The 20,645-nt window shown below is 37.2% G+C and overlaps 1 protein-coding gene across 2 annotated transcripts; it reads left to right on the forward strand.

Annotated features, from left to right (window-relative positions):
• The first annotated feature begins 227 nt into the window (after positions 1-227).
• On the forward strand, positions 228-20,369 carry LOC139136890 (glyceraldehyde-3-phosphate dehydrogenase-like). 2 transcript variants are annotated; one of them, XR_011553269.1, is made up of 10 exons: positions 228-376; positions 10,768-10,843; positions 11,920-12,016; positions 12,541-12,647; positions 12,969-13,175; positions 14,270-14,408; positions 15,012-15,106; positions 15,454-17,330; positions 19,018-19,168; positions 19,529-20,369. XR_011553269.1 is itself a non-coding variant. In XM_070704735.1 (10 exons), exons 2-10 carry the CDS (start codon positions 10,812-10,814, stop codon positions 19,599-19,601), a joined length of 1,011 nt encoding a protein of 336 aa, XP_070560836.1. In that variant the 5' UTR covers positions 230-376; positions 10,768-10,811; the 3' UTR covers positions 19,602-20,369. The 2 variants fall into 2 exon arrangements, 1 of the variants encoding a protein (XP_070560836.1); XM_070704735.1 differs by having other exon boundaries at positions 230-376; positions 15,454-15,616; positions 19,071-19,168.
• Positions 20,370-20,645: the final 276 nt, after the last annotated feature.

The raw sequence follows: 20,645 nt of genomic DNA on the forward strand, positions 1-20,645 counted from the left end.
CGTCCTAGTTCTGGTCTAGCCGAATGCACTGATCGTCACGCGTTTTCTGTGGCATCCACGCCGCGCCGAGTGAATCAATGGGTCTCTGAACGTCTGGGTCATGAACTCGTGTCGGTAATTTCCGGAAACTTATGATATATATTTTTAACCATCGAAACCTGCTAACTAATGACAGGCGGGCTAAACTAAGTGTTTCTTAAGGTTTGTAAACTTTCAAATGAACTATTATTGATTGAAATTGCAAAAATCTACATCATTTTAAATTCGGGGGTACTCGGAAATCAAAATTCAGACGCCCGGTACGTGCACTGCGTCACGTGACACTGGATACTGCACATGCTCCGTCTCGTCTCCTTTACCAGAGCCCTGCGTCTCGGTGAGTACATTGTCCCTGTCCGTAAAATACATATTTTATGAAAATTTTCATGTACTGCTATAGAAATAATGTTGACTAGGCCTATACTTTAAACTGCCTCATAGATGGGTTCGCTGCGCACTGGACAGAAATTCCAAAAGAACCGTATTCGTCGCTTGAAAGTTCGTCTGCATGCATGGCAGAATGCTTTTCATGTCCGACCCGAGGTCATGTCATATTCAGTAATGCAGTCGACAGCTTGTATGCACATATTATAAATCATGCGTCCACGTATCAGACTTATCATGTGGCAGTGATTCGAAATATTGTAAAATCCTTTTTGATTGTAGGGGAAATGTAACAGACCAAATGCCATCGATAGGGGGATTTCTGTGGTAATTTTCCCTGCATGTGAAATTCATGCGCCAAGGAGCTGATACAGCGATGGTCACGTCCGCTCTCTGCCGTGCCGGTGCAGTGACTCGAATTTCAACTTATAAAAGTGACATGCCATGACAGTCTCCGCACGGCGCGGGGACACATTTAACGATTTACCAATCACTATCGGTATCGCGCAGCGTGAAATGGCAAGCGAGGCACACGGTACACCCTCGTGTCACGGCCTTTCTCTTCCATTGCTGTTGTAATTAATTTTCAAAAAAATGCGGAACTTTCCAAACTATTTCAAAATTCCCTTGGGATCCAATTGTTCCTCTAACTCACAATGTAGAATTTTGACATCTTGCTCAAGGCTAGACATCTTTCTGTGGCTTCTAATGTTACACAACCCTGTAATCTGCAAATAATAGAAACATTTGAATTTGTGATCCAAGTATGTTTTTTTTAGTGGTCTTGCTGGAACTTGGAGGGTCCACGTTTTGCCAGGTTTTCTATGGCCTCCTGTCATGGTATGAAGCTGTATATAATCCTCAAAATATACACATCTGCAGGCAAAGCTAATTTTAGAACCATCTGCCATATCTTCTTTAAAAATATCAGAAAATTTTTGAGTAGACATGCCATTTGTATTTTACAATGCTAAAAACAATAGGATAATGCGTTTATAAAGCTGGTATTTTAAAAAAAGCCTTTGTGATCAGAGAAATTAAGACAGCAGGCTTTTATGATACCGGATGAAAAAAGATACAAGGGAAAATTCTGCATGCTGGTAGTGTACCACACTATAGCAGCAGAATCAATAACATTGATACCTGAAATACAACTTTTTTGGGGTATTCGAGAATGAAAGTATTTCTGAACAAAGATCATAATCATGTTATGAATGAATACATATATGCATGCATGCATGCATGAAAAAACTAAAAAAAACTATCTAACGCATTCTGTAAGAGGTTAAAACCATAAATTTACAGATCTGGCATTGCTTTCGGGAGTTAGACAGTTCATCAAGTTTGGGAAATTTTTTTGCGTGCAATTTGAATGGAATTACTCAGAAACATCACCAGGAGAGTAGTGTGGAAAATGACATGACATGCATTTTAAGGTGACAGGGTAATACTGATGATGTTTGCTTACTGTTCACAGTTAGGCATGATTGCATCTGTTACATAAGATAATTAGACAACTTCATTATTTTACTCAGTGTTTCAGCAAAGCTCTCAATTCTTTTCATGTAACTTTGATGAATATTTAGCGAGAGATAAATGCGTTTTGCAGTACGTCATTGGACCATGGTATATCAACTGTTCAAACTGAGAAAGGTAGTTAGTTACACACTTTGCCCTTTTCAGAATGAAAGTTCCATCAATGATGTTTACAATATGTCCAACTTAAGTAGAAAATTTTCTATCAAGTGTTCTTTAATAATGATGGACTTTCATAATTTTTTTTCATATGTCAGTTCATTTTTGTCCTAAATATTACCAAAAAATAATATGAAAGAATGGGATTCCGATTTCATAACGGATCAGGTTTCTTTGACACTTAGGCGTTAAGGTGATGAGCAATTCAAGGTTAATCGTATCCGAAACTGACCTTCAATTTAAATAAGCAAATGTGTCAAGTTGTCTGTGTGCACTGCAGATTTCCCAGCTGTGTCCCAAGGTTGTCTGTAACTAGGCTATTTCTTCATATGTCTTAGTTTGACCAATTTGTGATTTAGTATAACAAGTGTGTAAACCATATGACCAGTAAGATTATATCTTGTTTCATGTGGGATACTTTTCTTGATAAAGCAATACACCTTAGTATCCTTCCACTCTGGTTTTATTACCGACATGCAAACTTTCTGTAACCTATGTCAGAAGTAATGTATAAAGATTGACGCTAAGAATGATGCATCAGCTGGTGGTAGCAACAAGGTGACCCTCTTATTTATGATGAGGCTGTTCTGATTGTACATTTTGCAGTGATTGAAGTGTGGCCGGCTCTTATCAAGCTTCTCTCGTAAAAAGAAAGCAAAGGTCAGACCTCTTGAGGCAGCAGTAATGCAGCAACCTCATTTTTGTGAGATGCTTGACATTTAAGATTGGATGGCGTCTTGGGACAGTTTTCCCGAACCAGCTCATTTGTATTAATTCTGTAATCAACGTTTTTATGGCATTTTATCTTTGAGTCCATTTGATCACAGTAGATAGTGGCGGTCCATAGTTTCCTTCAAAGTGGAATGAAATAACGTAGGTGTTCTTTTCTGCCCTCGGCAGTTTTAAGCAACACGACACAAAGTTTGTTTGAGGCACTTCCACCCGGAAAATGTTAGATCACTGTAAAAATCATGTATAGTTTGTCGGTTGTACTTCAGGTGAAAATGGACAAATATGCGGGACAGAGTCAAAAAATGTATAAACAGCAACATGGGCAAGTTGAAGTGTCTATGCCTTTAAGTATACTTATTTGTTAATGAGTTATGTAAATGTTTTCATATACAGGATTTAATTTTGCAAACTGTTAAGTTTTCTGTCAGCTTATACATTGCCTTGACTTTGCCTATTTCTGTGCATCAGCCCTGTAGTATTACACAGGGTTCTCAAAAATTTTTGAAGTAGGCGGAAAATTCAGAAAAGTAGGCGGTTAGCTAATGTGTGCAACCAGGTTCCCTGGGCGGGGGGGGGGGGGGGGGATAGTTCTAAGCAATTTCAAGCATTTTTATACAGTGTATAAAAGGCTATTCCAACATACACACAGGAGGGAGGGTTTCAGGGAAAGCAAGAAATTTTTAAAATTTGAAGACATTTTGGAGTAATTTCATGCATTATTGTACTGTATGAAAAACCATTTCAGCATGAGAGTGTTAAGGATTATTTTTAAATTTGAAGACATTTCTGAGCAATTTCATGCATTCTTATACAGTGTATAAAAGGCTATTTCAACATACAAAAAGGGGAAGGGTTTCAGGGACGGGGGTGGGCAAGAAATTTTTAAATTTTGAAGACATTTTGGAGTAATTTTATGCATTCTTGTACAGTATTAAAGACCGTTTCAGCATACAGAATAATCATTATCATTGCCAATTACAACATGTTTTCAAGGGATAAAGTTTTAAAAAAAGTCAGAAAAATTATTTGATATCACTTGGGCCTGTCAACTACATTCAGTTGACAAGGATAATAGCAAAATTTCACCAGACTGTTGTGTAGAATTATGTTTAGCTCATGACTTGAACAAACATTTTGAAATACATCGTAGAATGGGGCCTAGGGTTTTCACAACCCAGGTAACGATCCGCTAGAATCCTGACCAGCCTGGCTGTACAAAGTGTTTTACTGATTTAAATAAACTTGATTGAAGATACAGTAAAATCAAAGAGTTTATTCAATTCAATGAATTGTAGGAACACAATTTTCAGTGATTTTAATTCACTGTACTAATTTCACAATAAAACGAATCCGCGAGCTGATTATTGATTTTTTGCTGATGTTGAATATAATTGAAAAAGAGAGCTAAATTTAAGAGTTCATGTTTGATAAAACCTCAAACTATAAACGACACTGAACGCCAGCCTGTACTACACTGGTAGTCAATTGTAACACAGTACACACAACGCGATATCGGTCGACCTGAAATTTGACAGTGATCGACGTAGCGTTTCAAAAGTACGAAAAGTGAGACCAAGTAATTTTTGTTTATTTAGATTTGACCTAAACCTCCCATAACCAACAGACAAAGTCACAAAATCAAAGTTTTCAAGCGTCGACTTTCTCTTCCGCGATGCACACAACCACAGCCCCTCCACAAAGCGCGATGTCGATCGACTTGAGTTGAATATTGACATCGTGATCGACCATGGATAGATTGACGTGGCGTTTCGAAAGTATGAACAGTGAGACTCAGTAACTTGTGGTCGCTTTAGATTTGATCTAAAACCTACCAAACCATCAGACTAGGCCCTACCCTTACGCAGAAAACCAAAGCTCTCAAGCGTCGACTTTCTCTTCCGCGTTTGCGCGAATCAAAAGTCGGCTTCATTCGGAAATGGTCGGCTATTCGCGGGCATAACGTAATTGTATGTAATAGTCCAATTTTCGGCTATACCCGATATGAACGTCGGAATAATTCGGGCTGTGTGATCGGGCGAGCGAGGTTGACCTCGAGATAATATCATATTTTAGACACGTTCGCTGATCGCGGTACTACAGTGATAGCAACAAGTTCACCGCGTAAATTGCTGAGACTACATATAGCCACATCGGCACTTCTGAAATATTATCTGCGGCTTGCAAGACCACCCAAAAAAATCTAATTATTGTTATCAAAACCAGAATTTCCGGGCCAGAGAGCGAAACAGTGCTGTAAAGTAGCCGGCCAAAATACGAAAGTAGCCGGTCAATTGGCCGGCATCCGGCTAAAAATGAACACGCTGAGTATTACATATGCTACTTTAAGATGAGCAAAGCTGGAGGTCACAGGTTCAGTAATGTCAAGCCTATTGCCTGGACTGGCAGATGTACAATTCCACTGTTCTGACAGTTCACTGAATGCCAATGGAGTGGTATGATTACATGTGTATGCAGGACTATTACTCTAGATGGTAGTACTAGGATCACTAGTGATAATGGTCCTTGGGAATTTATTTTCTCGCCTTTGATATGACAATTATGGCAGTAATAAATTTTTGCAATAAAACTGTATATGTCAGTGGGAGGTTTGCTTAGAAGCCTCAGGTATGGTTTGAAAAGATTGCACGAAGTTTCACAATATATGAAGTAATTTTGTAGGAATCTTTTATTGGCTGTGTCAAAAATATGCCATATATGATTGTTTTCAAAGACTTCTATAGATTCTGATTAAAATAAACCATGATATGACATAGCTTCCTCTATGTCACTCTAATGTAGCAATGGAATGCAGAAGTGCAGGTAGAAATGTACATCCAAATAAATAACCAAATGTGGCCAAATATAGTGAAAATTATAGGTAAAGAAAATGGTAGTTTGTGCACTAGGATTTCAAACAGAAGACGGCTGTCCATCACCACCAAACATAATATATCATAGCAGTTTCTGTCCAGTGCAATTCAAATTTGGTTTTAGCTCACTGTACTGAAATCAGCATTTGACATCCCTGGACATGATGATTGTTGTGAAGTTGTAGAATCAGTATTTGTCTTGCTGACAGGTTTCACATAGTTGTCGTAATTGATTGCAACCTTCACAAAAATGTCAGCAATTCAAACAAAAAGAGCAAAGGTAATATTTAAACCACCAGAAGTCTTCATAAATGTTGCCTAGGTCACACATGAAAAATCATGGCAATATATTCGAAGGTCAATAGGCCTATTTAGTCCGAAACAAAATATGCCTTAGGCAGTATTCTTTTATATTTGTACATGTACATGCCATTTTCAGGTCCATCAGTGGTTTTATAATCGGCTGAGACAGAATGCAAACAGAAAACCATTCAACAAAGTTTGCATAGTGTAACTGAATGCGTTCCTAACATGATTTAATTCCTATGGTCAACAAAGAATGGAAGTCAAACTATTGTTATCTATTGTGGATTTGGCCAATACCAGTGTGAAGTGGTTTGGTTGCTGTGATCAGGAACAACTGTCAACTGTTGGACTGATGCCAAACTTTGATGCTTTGGTACCTATGCGCTGCAGCATTATGATGCATATATAGTTTTCTTAGGAGCATCAAACAATACTTCAGTGCCTAGTATTTTAGTCAAATCCTTCGATCTTTTGTTAGGCTGAGTCATTTAGTTCTTTGTAGATATTAATACTTGGACAAACTGTGGTTTACATAGCAAGTTGATCGCAAAGTGGAAAATTTAAACTAAAATTGAAGTTATAAAATTATAGGATGGATGAAAAGTAGTTTTACCCATAACTGCTTTGTTTCCACTGGACATGCGTACGGGATCATGCTGATGCTATCCTTACTTGGAAATTTGTGGCATTCAATTCAACTGATGGACACATAGTTGAAAAATGGATACTGTTGTTCCTAGATCTCTACCGCTATCAGTTCTATGTTGGCTTTCTATTAAAAAAATGGTTTGCTTGCAAGCTTTGCTACATCAAATACTTGAATAATTAGGGATTGTTTAATTTTAAAATTGTTAGTGCACTTTACAAAGATGTGAATATTGGCAAAACTCTGATGTTACCAGGAAAATGACTACAACAACAGCAATGCTATGGTATTGATATTTAGTCCACACTGTATTAATTGTGGCAATTATAGATAGATGTCGTCTTTGAAAATATCAGAGATATGCCAGTATAAGTGTACCACTATGATTTTCCATTGCTGTACAGAGCTCTTCTGTTCCTAACATTGTTTAATGAAATTTGTACCGGGATAAAGTCAACCCATAGGGTTGTCAGAAAAAGCCCCGGAGTGCTGTGACATTGTTGAAGAAGGGTAAAGGTACAGGTGTGTAATACAGATGTTTGCTTTTTGAAACCACTGTCATTATCATCTCAAGCAGTACAATCCTGTCGGTCAGCCAGATGAGTGGGTCATGCTTGCTTCAATCACCCCTTCTTTGAAAATGTCAAGTGCCTCTTAAAATTTTCTTGTTTAATTTTTGGAAGAATCGATCAAAATCTGTATTGATAATCTATAAATGTGATAAGATCAGGCAATAAAAAGGCTTTGATAGAAAAAGCGAACTGCGTAAACAGGAGACATTTAGTGAACCAACATAAGTGTTAGTTCCAAGGGACATCTACTTGTTTTCTCTTTAATTTCCTTCATTTTACCATGTGACAGTTTAAGTATGTACACCATAGCTTCTGTGTTGTCAAGAGACTTCTCTGCTTTCTATAATGTAAACTTACTGTATTGCCATGGCAGACTTAAATAGAACACTTTTTGCACCTTACCGCTCCAATACTTAGAGACTGTCTTACTTTATGGCAGTACATTCTTATTTGTGCATCTGTAACACTGCCCCTTGTTCAGATCCCATTGATACTAGTACATTGAAAGAGTTCTATTATATATGGTAAAAAGGTAAAATTAGAAAAAAAATGTTCGTCATGTGGTGGTTGTCCTCCTGCTTTTTAGTTATGATAAGGAAAAGGTGAATAGATTGATTTATGAAATAGAAATGGAAAATTAATAAATCAATATGTGGCGCAATTGTTGTAGGGGCAATACAAAGTTGAAGTAATGTATGGTAACTTTTTCAGTGAAATCTTGAATTGTTATTGAGGCTCTTTTTACTGCTAACATCACAAAGATTAAATTCAAACAGGAATCTGTCTTCAATATTCATAACTCCATCCCTGCCTTGTTGTCTTTTTTTGGTTAAGTGTATCTCTCTTCTCCCTTCAGGAAACAACACAAAAGTTTCTTTTTGATTGTTCTATGTCTTCACAGTTTTTAGGTACAGGTCATGTAAAGAAATGCAGCTGATGTCCTTGCGTCACACAGAATGTGTCACCAAATATGGCTGTGGGTAGACTATCTGTGACATGGCTTGGATTTCGCTATGCAGAGAATGTTCATAGGCTGCATTGTGTAACTTGGTCCAATGGTATTGTTAGTGTCTGAGGAATTGTAATCTGCACTTGGATACTGAAATGTTACAGTCGTAGCAAATCTGAGGGTGATGTTCAAGGTTTTTACTAGTGGATGTGTACTTATATGTGTAAAAGTGAAGTCCTGTTTTTCTGAATACTAAAGATTTTTGTCTCACTTTTGAGTTTTAGGTGATAAAAGTTCAACAACTTAAGTAGAGGTGTGTTCACGATGACTTTTCCATATTTCTCATTTTTTCATCCAGGATGGCATCAACAAGGGGGGGGGGGGGGGGGGGGGGGGGATTTTCCCCCTTTACCAGAAAATCAAGGGGGGATTTCCATCAGTTCATATGTTCTACTTGTATCTCTAACATGTGACTTGCACCATTTCATGGGGGGGGCTGGTCCCCCCTTGACAAATTACTAGGGGGTGCCAACATGTCAACAGAGGGGGAATCCCCCCCCCCCCCCCCCCCCCCCCCGCCCTCTCTAGATGAAACAGTGATTTCTATCCTTGAACAATAAAGTTATCGTAATGCACATATTAGGTTAAGTTGTACTGTAGTCGTTATCACAGTGTACTAAACTATGTCATCTTCTTGCACATGTGACTTCTGATGTTTTTCAGTGTGTCGGCAATCCCACTTATTGGCTTATGGAGACACGGTGTGACATGAAGTCTCCTACATACATTGCATTATTGATGATGTACCTGTGGCCTGTCATTTCAGACTTCATCAAGATTGGGTTTGTCATTTCGAGTGCAACTGTATGATTTCTAGAAGGCTGAAGGACAGTTTGTTAAAATTTTCAGTGTCAGTGTCTCTTTCAACATTAGATTCACCTTTGAACCCAATCCACTATAGAGGAAGGTGTGGATTTCACAGTTGGTCACTTTCATATGAACAGAGAGTATTTCACAATACAACACCAGCCAGATTCTGCAACAGCAGGATCTTTAATGCTATGATAAGCAGATATTGAATTGTCCTATATTTGATTTATAGGTGTCTAGGACTCAAAGGGGGATTGATGTCCTTCATGCTTTAGATGCCAAAGATGTCAAGTATATGCCTTGATATGGGGCAGTTGTTGTTCAGTGGGTGAAAGTCGTGCTCTTTCTGTCTTTGTAACAAAGCTAAATAAAGAAAGTTCTGGTCATCAAACCTGCAACGAAAAGGAGAGAATTTCTCAAAATGTAGGTAACTTTATGCAACTATGATGCCGCCATGAGTCTGCAGAAGGCAAATTGACACCCACGCTTCAAATCAAAGTCAATCAGCAGGAGTCGAGAAATTCTAAAGGACATTTTATTTTTGGTTGGATTTCCCCGTAATTGAGCATCTGCTCCTTTGAATGGTGCAATCAAGGCCTCTCATCTCTGGAGTTGGCTTTGCCAATTCACGTTTTGTCATTCCTGCATGGATTGGTGATTGAATACTGCAGTAGCAAGGATTGACGATTGATGTATAAGGCTGACCCTAACTTTGCTCGTTTTATTGCAGGTTATTCTATTGAAAGGCATTTCTGGTTTTATCAGAGTGACTGCCAAACTATCGCTTTGTTGGCACCTGCGTATTTCCCATTTTACTTTAGTCTATTTTTTTTATTTGTTCATATGAAGCTGTCACAGTGATTATTGTCAGTGATTTGGATTTGCTTATATGCCATGCAAAAGAGTAGAAAATGAGATTTTAAACAGGTAAAACTACATCAAAAATATTTTACGGTACTTTCTTACTTACAAGAATTGTTTAAAAATTAAATCACATCATTCAATGAGCAAAAGCCCAATAATGGGATGAGGTACCAATTACCCGACCAACTTTACTTACTGGCACAACACCATATTTGACTCCAACCCTGTTCCTTTTTATCTCCACTGTCAGCAAGGATAGCTTATTGGATAGGCTGATTGTCCATCTTTATCCCTCCGTCTTCGTTCGTCAACGATGAACTTTTCTGAAAGTGCTGGTGTGATTGCTTTGAAATTTGGTGTGCCAGGTTTCTTAGGTTGACTTAGGTTTTGTTCATATTATGGTGAAAGTTTCATACTTGTATCTTTGAGGCAATTTTTCTTGTTTTTTGGCAAAAAAAAGTCTTCTTTAGAAACGTTAGTCTGATCGCTTTGAAATTTGGTGTTCGCCTTCCTTGGGCTGACCAGTCAGGTTAGTTAAGATTGTGGTAAAATTTGATAATTTGTATTTTTTTAGCAAGTTTTTCCATTTTTGGTAAAAACATCAGGATATTGTATGGTGACACCCCATAGACATTCAACTCTCTCACCAGTGCATATTATTGGTACACTCCCATTGTTTTGGTGGGATTAGTAGACCTATTTACTGGGAAATTGGGAGAGAGCCGGGGAGAGAGTGTATCAATGTTGTCGCTTATATAAATTCTGTATTATTACTCACATTTGCCCTCTGCCTAATCACATTTTGTTGATCAGTGTTGTTTTTTGTTTTGCCCATTTCAGATTGATTGTTGTTTGTTGTTGCACCTGTCATAGTCACATACACCATGTCTAGCCAACCAAAGATCGGAATCAATGGGTAAGTGTTCTCCAAGAAAATTTGGCATTCATTTGTATCATAATGCTGTGTTATATGTATTTGTATTGTCAAGTTTGGTCAAGATTAGTAAAGGAAAGGTACTCTTTGAGGGTTTAAAACCGATAATTGCATCAGCTGTAGTTATGTTATTTGTACAGGAACATTTTGAAGGTTTGCTTGGAAAAGAAGAACCAAAATATGGTAGTCCACGTTTCAAAATTGAAAGACTTGCACTTTTGCAAAAACTTTCTTCAAGGAAACTTCAAAGTTTCAAACTATTTCCTAACCACATCAAGAACAAAAATCAGGGTTAAACGTGCATAATTTGGTACTGGAGAAAGAAATTACCAATATTTAGCTAAACTTGAATTTCTAAGTGACTGGTATCCCTTGTTAACTCTATAGGGAAAAATGAAATTTTTGATTTTCACAAATATAAGCTGTTGAAAACTTTCATTTACCCTTTGAGCTTCAAAATAGGTCCCACAAGTTGTAGATAAAAATGTACTGTAAAAATTTGAGACTGAACATCTGTACGAGGCTCATTCTAACTTACCATTGATCTGAACTTTTATTTTGCATGCACTAGGGTGTTTTTGTCACATGTACTGACAATGGCATTGTCAGGCTTTGTATATCAGGATTTATTATACTGATAGCATGCTGTAACTGTCATTACGGGAAGTATACTACCCTATAATTGTCAGTGTATGAAGTTAGGAGAGAGACAAACTATTCAGAAAAGATATTAACAAACATTTGTTCATTTTGATTTGTTATATGCTGGAAAAAAGGTGCTATACTACCCATGGAAGTGTTGCTCTACACAGGTTTTAGTTGCGTTACATGTATGGTTAGCTTTCCCTATACTTTAACCTTTTCACCCCCATTTCCCTGTCTAGAGGTCCAACTTTACCATAGAAAACAATGGAATTGGTTCAAACCATTGTGGTGAAAAGGGTTAAATTTTGTCATAAGATGTGGCAACCATATTTATTCTCTGCATTAAACAGGGTGTTTCATCTGAAAAAAGTGAGGTACCCTGGTGCCAATTACATCTAACTTTGATTTTGTAGATTTGGTCGTATCGGACGTCTGGTGCTACGTGCTGCCCTTGACAAAGGTGCAGTTGTAAACGCAATCAATGATCCCTTCATTGACCTTGATTACATGGTAGGTGTTTTTGCGTCTGAAGTGAAAACCTCAATGCAGGGTCCATAAGCTCCTGTAAAGTCTTTAACTTGAAAGCCTCCTGGAAAGTCTAGGAAGAGTTCTTGAAAATGAAACCAAGTCCTGGAAAATTGATAATCCACCCACAAATTTTCAAAAATAGCAAGAGTGATAGTACTTTATAAAAATGAAATGTAAATTGATATAAAAAATGATATACTGTAAACATTTGAAGCAGGAAAATGATATTTTAGACCTAAAAATGTCCTTGAAAATTGCTGAATTGCTTGGAAAAAATTGCAATTTTGTGAATATGGAGACAAATTTGTGAAAAAGACTTACAATGGCAAAATCAGTATGATTATAGATTTTTTGCTTGTGATTCACTGTGTATTTATGTTTAGCATTTAGATATCCCAAAGTTTGAATTTTAATGTTGTATTGAAATATTTTTGTTCCTGAAATTGTCCACGATAGAGATGAAAAGTTACAATTTCTTACTGTTTGGATTTTTCATAATTCTTCAGGTGTACATGTTCAAGTATGACTCAACCCATGGCAGGTTCAAGGGAGATGTCAAAGCCGAGAATGGAAAACTTGTGGTCAATGGACACGCAATTAATGTATTCCAAGAGTAAGTTTTACCTTACACCCCCATTCCCTGTAGATCAATCTATTCTCACCATTGTTAACAATTGGTTTAGGCCAAACCATTATGGTGAGAGGGTAACAACCTAGTTTTACATTGCTTCTTCAGAAGAAATGGGTGAAGAATGGTAAGAAGTTGACACAAAGTTTCGCGTATCTGAGTGTATAACTGCATTTTTTGTTATTTATGCATTCCTAATAAGTTTATTTACACTGTACTGGCAGATTTTTCCTGGGAAGAACTTCTAACACAATTTGACATGTAATGAGTGATAGAATTGTAAATGTTCATACTTGTCTTTTCTAGAATGAAGCCAAGCAACATCAAGTGGGCAGACAACGGAGCTGACTACGTTGTTGAATCCACTGGTGTGTTCACAACAGTTGACAAAGCCAAGGCTCATTTCGACGGCGGAGCCAAGAAGGTGATCATCTCAGCCCCCTCAGCTGATGCTCCGATGTTTGTGATGGGTGTCAATGAAGATAAATATGAAAAATCCATGAATATTGTCAGGTAAGGCCACAAACAGGTGCTGTGAGATGCAGGATTTGCACGGCTGTGTCTACTGTGTACCTGCTGGCCTACAAGGTTTATAGTTATTTGAAACTAGTCTTCTGATAAACCAGAAATGAAATTCTAAAAGGTTTCATGAACATACAGGATTACCGCAACCAAAGTGGCACAGTTGCACTGATACTGGCATACGGATACATTGTGTGCACAGACAGAAAAAGGGGAATAAACGATTCTTCCTCAAGTGACAGTTAAATTCTTGAACAGTGTTTCATCTAGAGAGGGGATGGGGATTCCCCGTCTGTTAACATGTTAGCATCCCCTAGTAATTTGTCAAGGGGGGACCAGCCCCTCATGAAATGATGCCAGTCACACCTTAGATATACATGGAGAATATATGAGTTGGTGAAATCCCCCCTAAATTTTCTGCTAAAGCGGGAAAATCCCCCCTGTTGATGCCATCCTGGATGAAACACTGCTTGAAGTTTATCCATCACTTTCGTTGAGAAATTGCATGAAAGGGTCATAGGGTATGTATTTTGAATTCTCACAAGAAAAAGAACTATTGTTACATATTACTGACCGTATATTCTGAGATACTCTATTGCAAGCTGTGTTCTTTGAAACGCGTAGAAAAAATTAAGCTGCCAGTTTATGAACTATTGTTACATATTACTAGTGACCATATATTCTGAGATACTCTATCGCAAGCTGTGTTCTTTGAAACTCGTAGAAAAAATTAAGCTGCCAGTTTAGAACATAACAATTTGCAGACACTTTGTAGTTCTAATTGTAGTACGAAGAAATCTTAGATTTTAAAACAACAATATGCTGGAAAATGTTAAGTGTGGGGGAGGTAAAAGGAATTGTTTGATGTGCAGGGATGTAGAAAATAGCCGGTAGCCTGCAAAAACGCAGGCTGTCAGCTAAAATTTGCCAGCTGTGAAAAATATAGGTTTTGATAAAAAATCAGGACATTTTGCACAAACTTAATGTACTCGCACGCAACTTTTAACCACCTTTACTTTCTTGTTTTAGCACCTGTAACCAAAATTATCTATGTCTCTGATGTGTATTTGAAATTTTCTCCTCAGTAATGCTTCATGCACCACAAACTGCTTGGCACCCCTTGCCAAAGTGATCAACGACAACTTTGGAATTGAGGAAGGTCTAATGAGCACTATCCATGCATACACTGCAACCCAGAAGACTGTGGACGGACCCAGTGCCAAGGTATTCTGTCATTCTTTACATAACTGTAGCTAGTTTTAGCGGATTATATGCCTTGGGTAGCTCCAAAGAACAAAATTATTCACAAAGATTGAAGATGATAACTGTGTCACACGCCTTTCAGTTTGTTTGGAATATAATAAAACTGAATTGAGGAAAGCTCATATACAGAAGCAGAATACTGAAAAACTTGTTATCATCAAAAACTTGTATTCTTTTTATTATCAAAACTGTGTAGAAAGATATTTTAACTACATATTCATTAAACTATATATTCATTATTCCGTAAGCTATATATGATAAAATGTAATGGCCTATGCAAAGTGTTTTTGTCATGTCTGTCTACAGATGTTTACAGTGTAATTTCTTGCAAAGTTGGGCCCTTTTGCTGTTCAACCATTGCCCAAAAAACATTATTCGGGCTATACAGATTATTAGAGTATTGTTAATCCTGCAATTTGTAGACTGATACTTCTTGTGTTCTTTCAAATTACTTTCTGGACCAATGAAATACATCTGCAGAAAGACATGAATATAAAGTTCTATTAAACTCAAACGTCTTCACACACTACATATCTTTAAGCAAAATTCATCATCATATCATAGAACTGGCGTGATGGTCGTGGTGCAGCACAGAACATCATCCCAGCATCAACAGGTGCTGCCAAGGCTGTTGGCAAAGTTATCCCAGAACTTAATGGGTGAGTTAATCCACAGTCATAGTTTGTTGTGTAACTGTAATTTATCTGCCAAAAGGAGCTATGAATTATTCTTAAGGTAGGCTGCACTTTTTTACAGACATATCGACGTTCAATTTTTTTTTCTATTTATCCCTTCTGGAACATGTTACCAGCATAGCTCTCCCTGTTTCTCGCATCCCATTTAAAGGTATACAGTCACCTGTTCCAATTTTGCCACAGTTACCATGGAAAGAGAAATCTAACCAATCACAGATTTTAAGCAGGTGGCCGCTTTTTAAAAACAGCGCCCTCACATGGGCATTTTGAATATCTTTAATCTCAATGCTCTGTGTATGAATCCATTGCAGCAAACTCACAGGAATGGCTTTCCGTGTCCCTGTACCTGATGTGTCTGTCGTTGACTTGACCTGTCGTCTCAAGAACGGAGCCAAATACGACGACATCAAAGCCGTTGTTAAGAAGGCTGCAGAGGGAAATCTCAAGGGCATTCTTGCTTACACTGACGATCAGGTTAGTGGTAGTTGGTGTCGTTTTAATTTATTTAACCTTTTCAGTGGCATGGTTTGGCCCAATACCATTGTTATCAATGGTTATGCTAGACCTGTTAACAAGGAATCGGGGGTGAACAGCTTACACCTGTACAGTACTCTTAGCTGAAACAAAACTTACTTGGCAAACTATTCTGTATAAGACAATTTTAGTCGCAGTTGTTGCATCCACTCGTCTAATGTTGTGGATTAGAGCTACAAATTATTAGTTGTTGATATCTGTACTCATATTCTGTATGAAATCTTGTTGACGTGGTCTGATACACTCTGGTGAAAGCCATATTGCCTACACTGATTTTTTAGCGTCCTCAATGCTAAGTCTCCTTCAACACAGACCTAGAAAAGACAGTTGTAACTGGGAACAGCGAAACCAGTAGCAATGTCCGCCATTCAGGGGACTGGTAGAGGGATTTGGAAGGATTTCACCCCTTCACCACAGTGGTTTTTCCCCAATTCCATTATTTCCTATGGCAAAGTGGAACATCTGTGCTGGAAATAGGGATGGAGGTTATCTTGCCCAAGGTTCTCACTTAACAGAAATTACACTGCCATTACAATCTAGCACACTGCAATGTGTGCAAATTGTTGTTAGAACAAGCAACTTTGTGTGCACAAGATTTAGCAGATAACCTTACTGAATTTTGTCAAATGATTTGATCAGTGCTCTAAAAATCTGTGATAGGGTTAATTTCACACATTGCAATTTTGAAAATACACCATTTCCATCAGCTTTTTCAAGGTTATATTTTATGTAAACAGGATCTTGTGAATTATTTAAAAAACAAGCCGCTTCACAATAAATCCTGTGATCACTCCCTGAAGAACTGACATATTTCACGAACTGATGAAAGTTTTATACTTTTCAAGTGGTGAAATGATCTGCGTGACGTTTTCCAGTGCAAAAAGACTGCCAATGTTTTGCTCGTGTTGTTGATTTCAGCACACTTCATATTTCAACACTTAATCATCACTCTTACATGAAGAAACCAAGCTGAAGAGTAATTTTTCTTGTCAATACAGCAAACAAAACTCAACTTCCAATTTAATTTTTAATAGTCCTTTCGACGTTATGTGTACAATTCTGCTGCATAATTTGTAGCTCTAATCCACAACATTAGAAGAGTAGATGCAATGTTGTTAATGTAAACTACAGTTCTTGCTCTACTCCCTATAGCATGTTGAGATACACAGTGTTCAACATGTCATCTCAGCCTGTACATATGTAAACTTGGTTGTTATTGTTGACAAGTGCATTCTAGTCTGGATTAGAATTTGACTGCATACAGTTACAAAGCATTTTAAACATACAGTATAGACGCTGTGTTGGCAAGCTAAAAAGTGAGTGTTTCAACATGCTCTTGGGAGTAGAAAAAAACTTGCAATTGATACATCAACCAAATATCGTGAAGAAAAGTCATCAACAGTTTTACTTTCCATTTCCAAATCAGATTCACATTGAGAGTCTTCTATAGAAATGTAATTACTCATGTGGAGACAATAGCAGAAGGGCTTCAAAGACCCCCTCCCCTGGCCTCGGCAATAGCTTGGAGAGAGAGAATTAAAGTGTTGAGTAAATTGTAAATAGAGCTTCATACACCCCCTTCCCTGGCCTAAGCAATAACCTTGAGGAAGAGAATTGTTGTGTATACAGTGAAATAAATTTCCTTAGACTTAAGGTGGTTGGAAAGGCTAGAGCGTCAGTTATAAATTTCAACAAAACTATTGAAATATAAAAGTAGTCAACATTCTCTGTGGAATAAAAAAAACTAGACATTTGGGCACAAAGGCATTGCAGAGTTATAGCCTGTTAAAACTTCTGAAAAAACTGACCAAATAAGAAGAAGTTGAGGAGTCCTTAGTGTATTAACTATGGTAGAGGTCCCCTAGCTTTTAATAAAATGTTTGAAAAGGGAAAGTCATTATTTGCTGTTTTTCAAGAAAGTTTGACAAGGCGGTACTGGCATTCAGAGTGAGTGACTGCTATTGTAAATGTATTTTTAGATTCTTTGAGTGTCAAAGAGGTGTCAAAAGTGAGATTAACCAAAAAAAACTGCTCTATGACTTCAAACGAGGGGTGCAAATATGGCTTGTTTTCAACATTTTTGACAGAATAACAGTTTTCCTACATAATTGTATACCAATTTAATCCGACTTTGAAATGAGATATGGACATGGAAGTTTTACAGCCTATTAACAAGGTTACAGATAAGATTTGTACGGCACAATTTTCCTGTATTTGAAGTACTTTTGGAAAAATCACAACTTGAAATTTGAAAGAATTTTTAATAATTTTTTGATATATAAACCCATGTAAAATCATAAAAACAAATTTTATTTACAAATCCTGCGGTACAAATCTTACAATAAATTGTGTCAACATATTTATAACTAATTTGGTAATAATATTATATAGGGCTCAGCCCTTGGTGTCGCGCCAGGGGTTAAGATTGGCAATGTTATTTGTATTGATTCATGATAAACTGTAATTGTTACTTCATAAACGTTTATATGAAAACTATGCCCAGTTTCCCTCTGATGAAAGCAGTTCACGTACTTACACGACGTCAAACCCTGCAGCAGGGCAGGTATAGATTTTCTGTAGCGTGTAAAAATTTTGGACAAAAATTGGCAATTTTTACAATGATAACAGCCTATGGCGTTAAACAAGGGACGTATTATGCAATAATTATCATTGCAATGGTAACCGCACTGCCCACCTTCCACTTGCAAGCTGAAAACTATAGCGTTCCGTCTAAAAACTTGCAATTTTTGAATCTAATTATTGACACAGGGGGCGCTCTTCTATAATTCAATCCCAGCATTCTTTGCGTATGGCCCCGTTCATATGCACGACAGTTTTCTCCGTTTATCTATATCAACGATACTTTGTATCAGCGACAAGGTGTATAATAACATTTACTGGCTAATAAAAGAGGTATATTTTATAAAAGGCATGTTATATCATAGTAATTTGTTTCGTATTTGTTTATTTACGAGTACTCAAAAAAAAAACATGGCGGCGCCCATCATGAGAAAGAAGGGTACACTTCCGGTTACTCGCATAGTATATTATGAATAAGCGCATGCGTAGTCAGTAAGCCGCTGGCGCGACTATTAATACTATCCAATTATTATTAATTCAAATATGTATAAAAATATGAAAAATTAAATTTTAATATTTACTGGTGTCATATTTCAAAATCATGGCTGCAAATATACAATTTTTATATTCTTTTGAGAAAATATTAACTAAGGGAGTTATCCTGAAAATTTGAACTAAATATCTTGATTCTAACACTTGAAACTTGACATTAACTCTGAGAAAAGAATTGGTGCAAAAATAGCCTTTCCAACCACCTTAAGGAGTTGAGCAAGTTATAATATGTATTTTCCTTGTTTGATTTTTTTCCCTCCAGGTTGTCTCTCAAGATTTTATGGGTGACACTCATTCAAGTATCTTCGATGCTGGTGCTGGCATTGCCCTAAACAATAACTTTGTCAAGTTGGTCACCTGGTAAGCGTCTTTGTAATACACTCACCATGCGTACTACCATAAAGAGAAGAAGAATATTGATCCGTTTTGGGATATATTCAAATACAACAAACTCAACTTTAGTACTTCAAGTGATATTTTGAATATTAATTCTCAAAAGACCTCATGATGAGCAGAAAATAATTTAACGTTGTTGGTTCAATGGACCACATGTACTAAACAGATTTGCATGCCCCAACTTGAACTTCTTAACCCTATCACCAGCATGGTTTGGCCCAAACCCAATGTTATCAATGTTGAATGTGGACCTGTTTACAGGGAATAGGGGTGAACAGGTTAAACTTTGTAAATCTTACATTGTTCCCTTCCTTGTTTTTTCAGGTATGACAATGAATATGGATACAGTCACCGTGTGGTTGATCTGATCAATCATATGTACTCCAAGGACAATTAAACTGTTCAAAAAATAATTCAGATCGGCTCATTATGACCATTTTACCACAAGGAGAATAAATTTTGCAGGGTTGTTTCGTAGTGTTCTATTGTAGATAGTGAACGGTGCATGTCACAAAAATGTTACTTGAAGACCGCTTCCCTAAAATTTGCAGTACAACGTTATCGGTGTTGATGAGCAGACAGCAAGCAACCAGCAGAAAAAAACTGGCAAAAATCTAAATTTCCGATGGAATGTAAGTGGTTCAGCTGATATTGAATAATGGATAATGGTTGGAGATAATGCAATTCTGACAAATGTATACCTAGCTAACATGCTTGTAGAGTTCTGTTTTATAATATTGGTAAGGTTATCAAGAATACTTCCAACATGATGGTATGTGTCACCTCTCTATCCAAGGTTAGCTTTTGTGACCTTTGACCTGAATGTACCTGGTATGAGTTGCTCACTTTCATGACAAACAAAATCTCAGCCAAGATGAAGCTTACTGTAAGTTCTAGGGATGCCAAAAATTCAATTTCACAACACCATTATCGAATCGAAAGATCAATATGTTGTAGAGTCTGCAAACTGAAATAAAGGTGAGACATTTTACATTTGTCCTTGAAATATAGCTTTGAAAGATTGTCAATCTTGTACAATATCCTAAAAACAGTGTATGTGATCAGCCAATAATGTATATTGACACACAAACTAAACCTGTGAATAAGTGTTTCAGTTATGAGTACATAAGCGTGAACGTATAATAAAACCTGTTTTGATTTAGAATGTGATATGTGTCTCTAATTTCTTGAAATGTACTCACACGCACACACTGCCATAGAGAGTGGCATAGAGCACAGATGGAAAGTTATTGGATATATGCTTTACACACATGTGAAAACTTTATAGATCTGGATAAAATGATAGCAAAAGGGCTTATCAATAATTGGAGGGCCAGTAGATGTAACGTTGTAAAAATTTTCACACTCTTTATTTTCTTTGTAGGGCTATTGCAAGTTCTTGTTTTACTCCCCAAAGCGTGCTGAAACACCAATCCATAGC

Source organism: Ptychodera flava, chromosome 7, assembly GCF_041260155.1.
Source record: "Ptychodera flava strain L36383 chromosome 7, AS_Pfla_20210202, whole genome shotgun sequence".
Lineage (NCBI taxonomy): Eukaryota > Metazoa > Hemichordata > Enteropneusta > Ptychoderidae > Ptychodera > Ptychodera flava.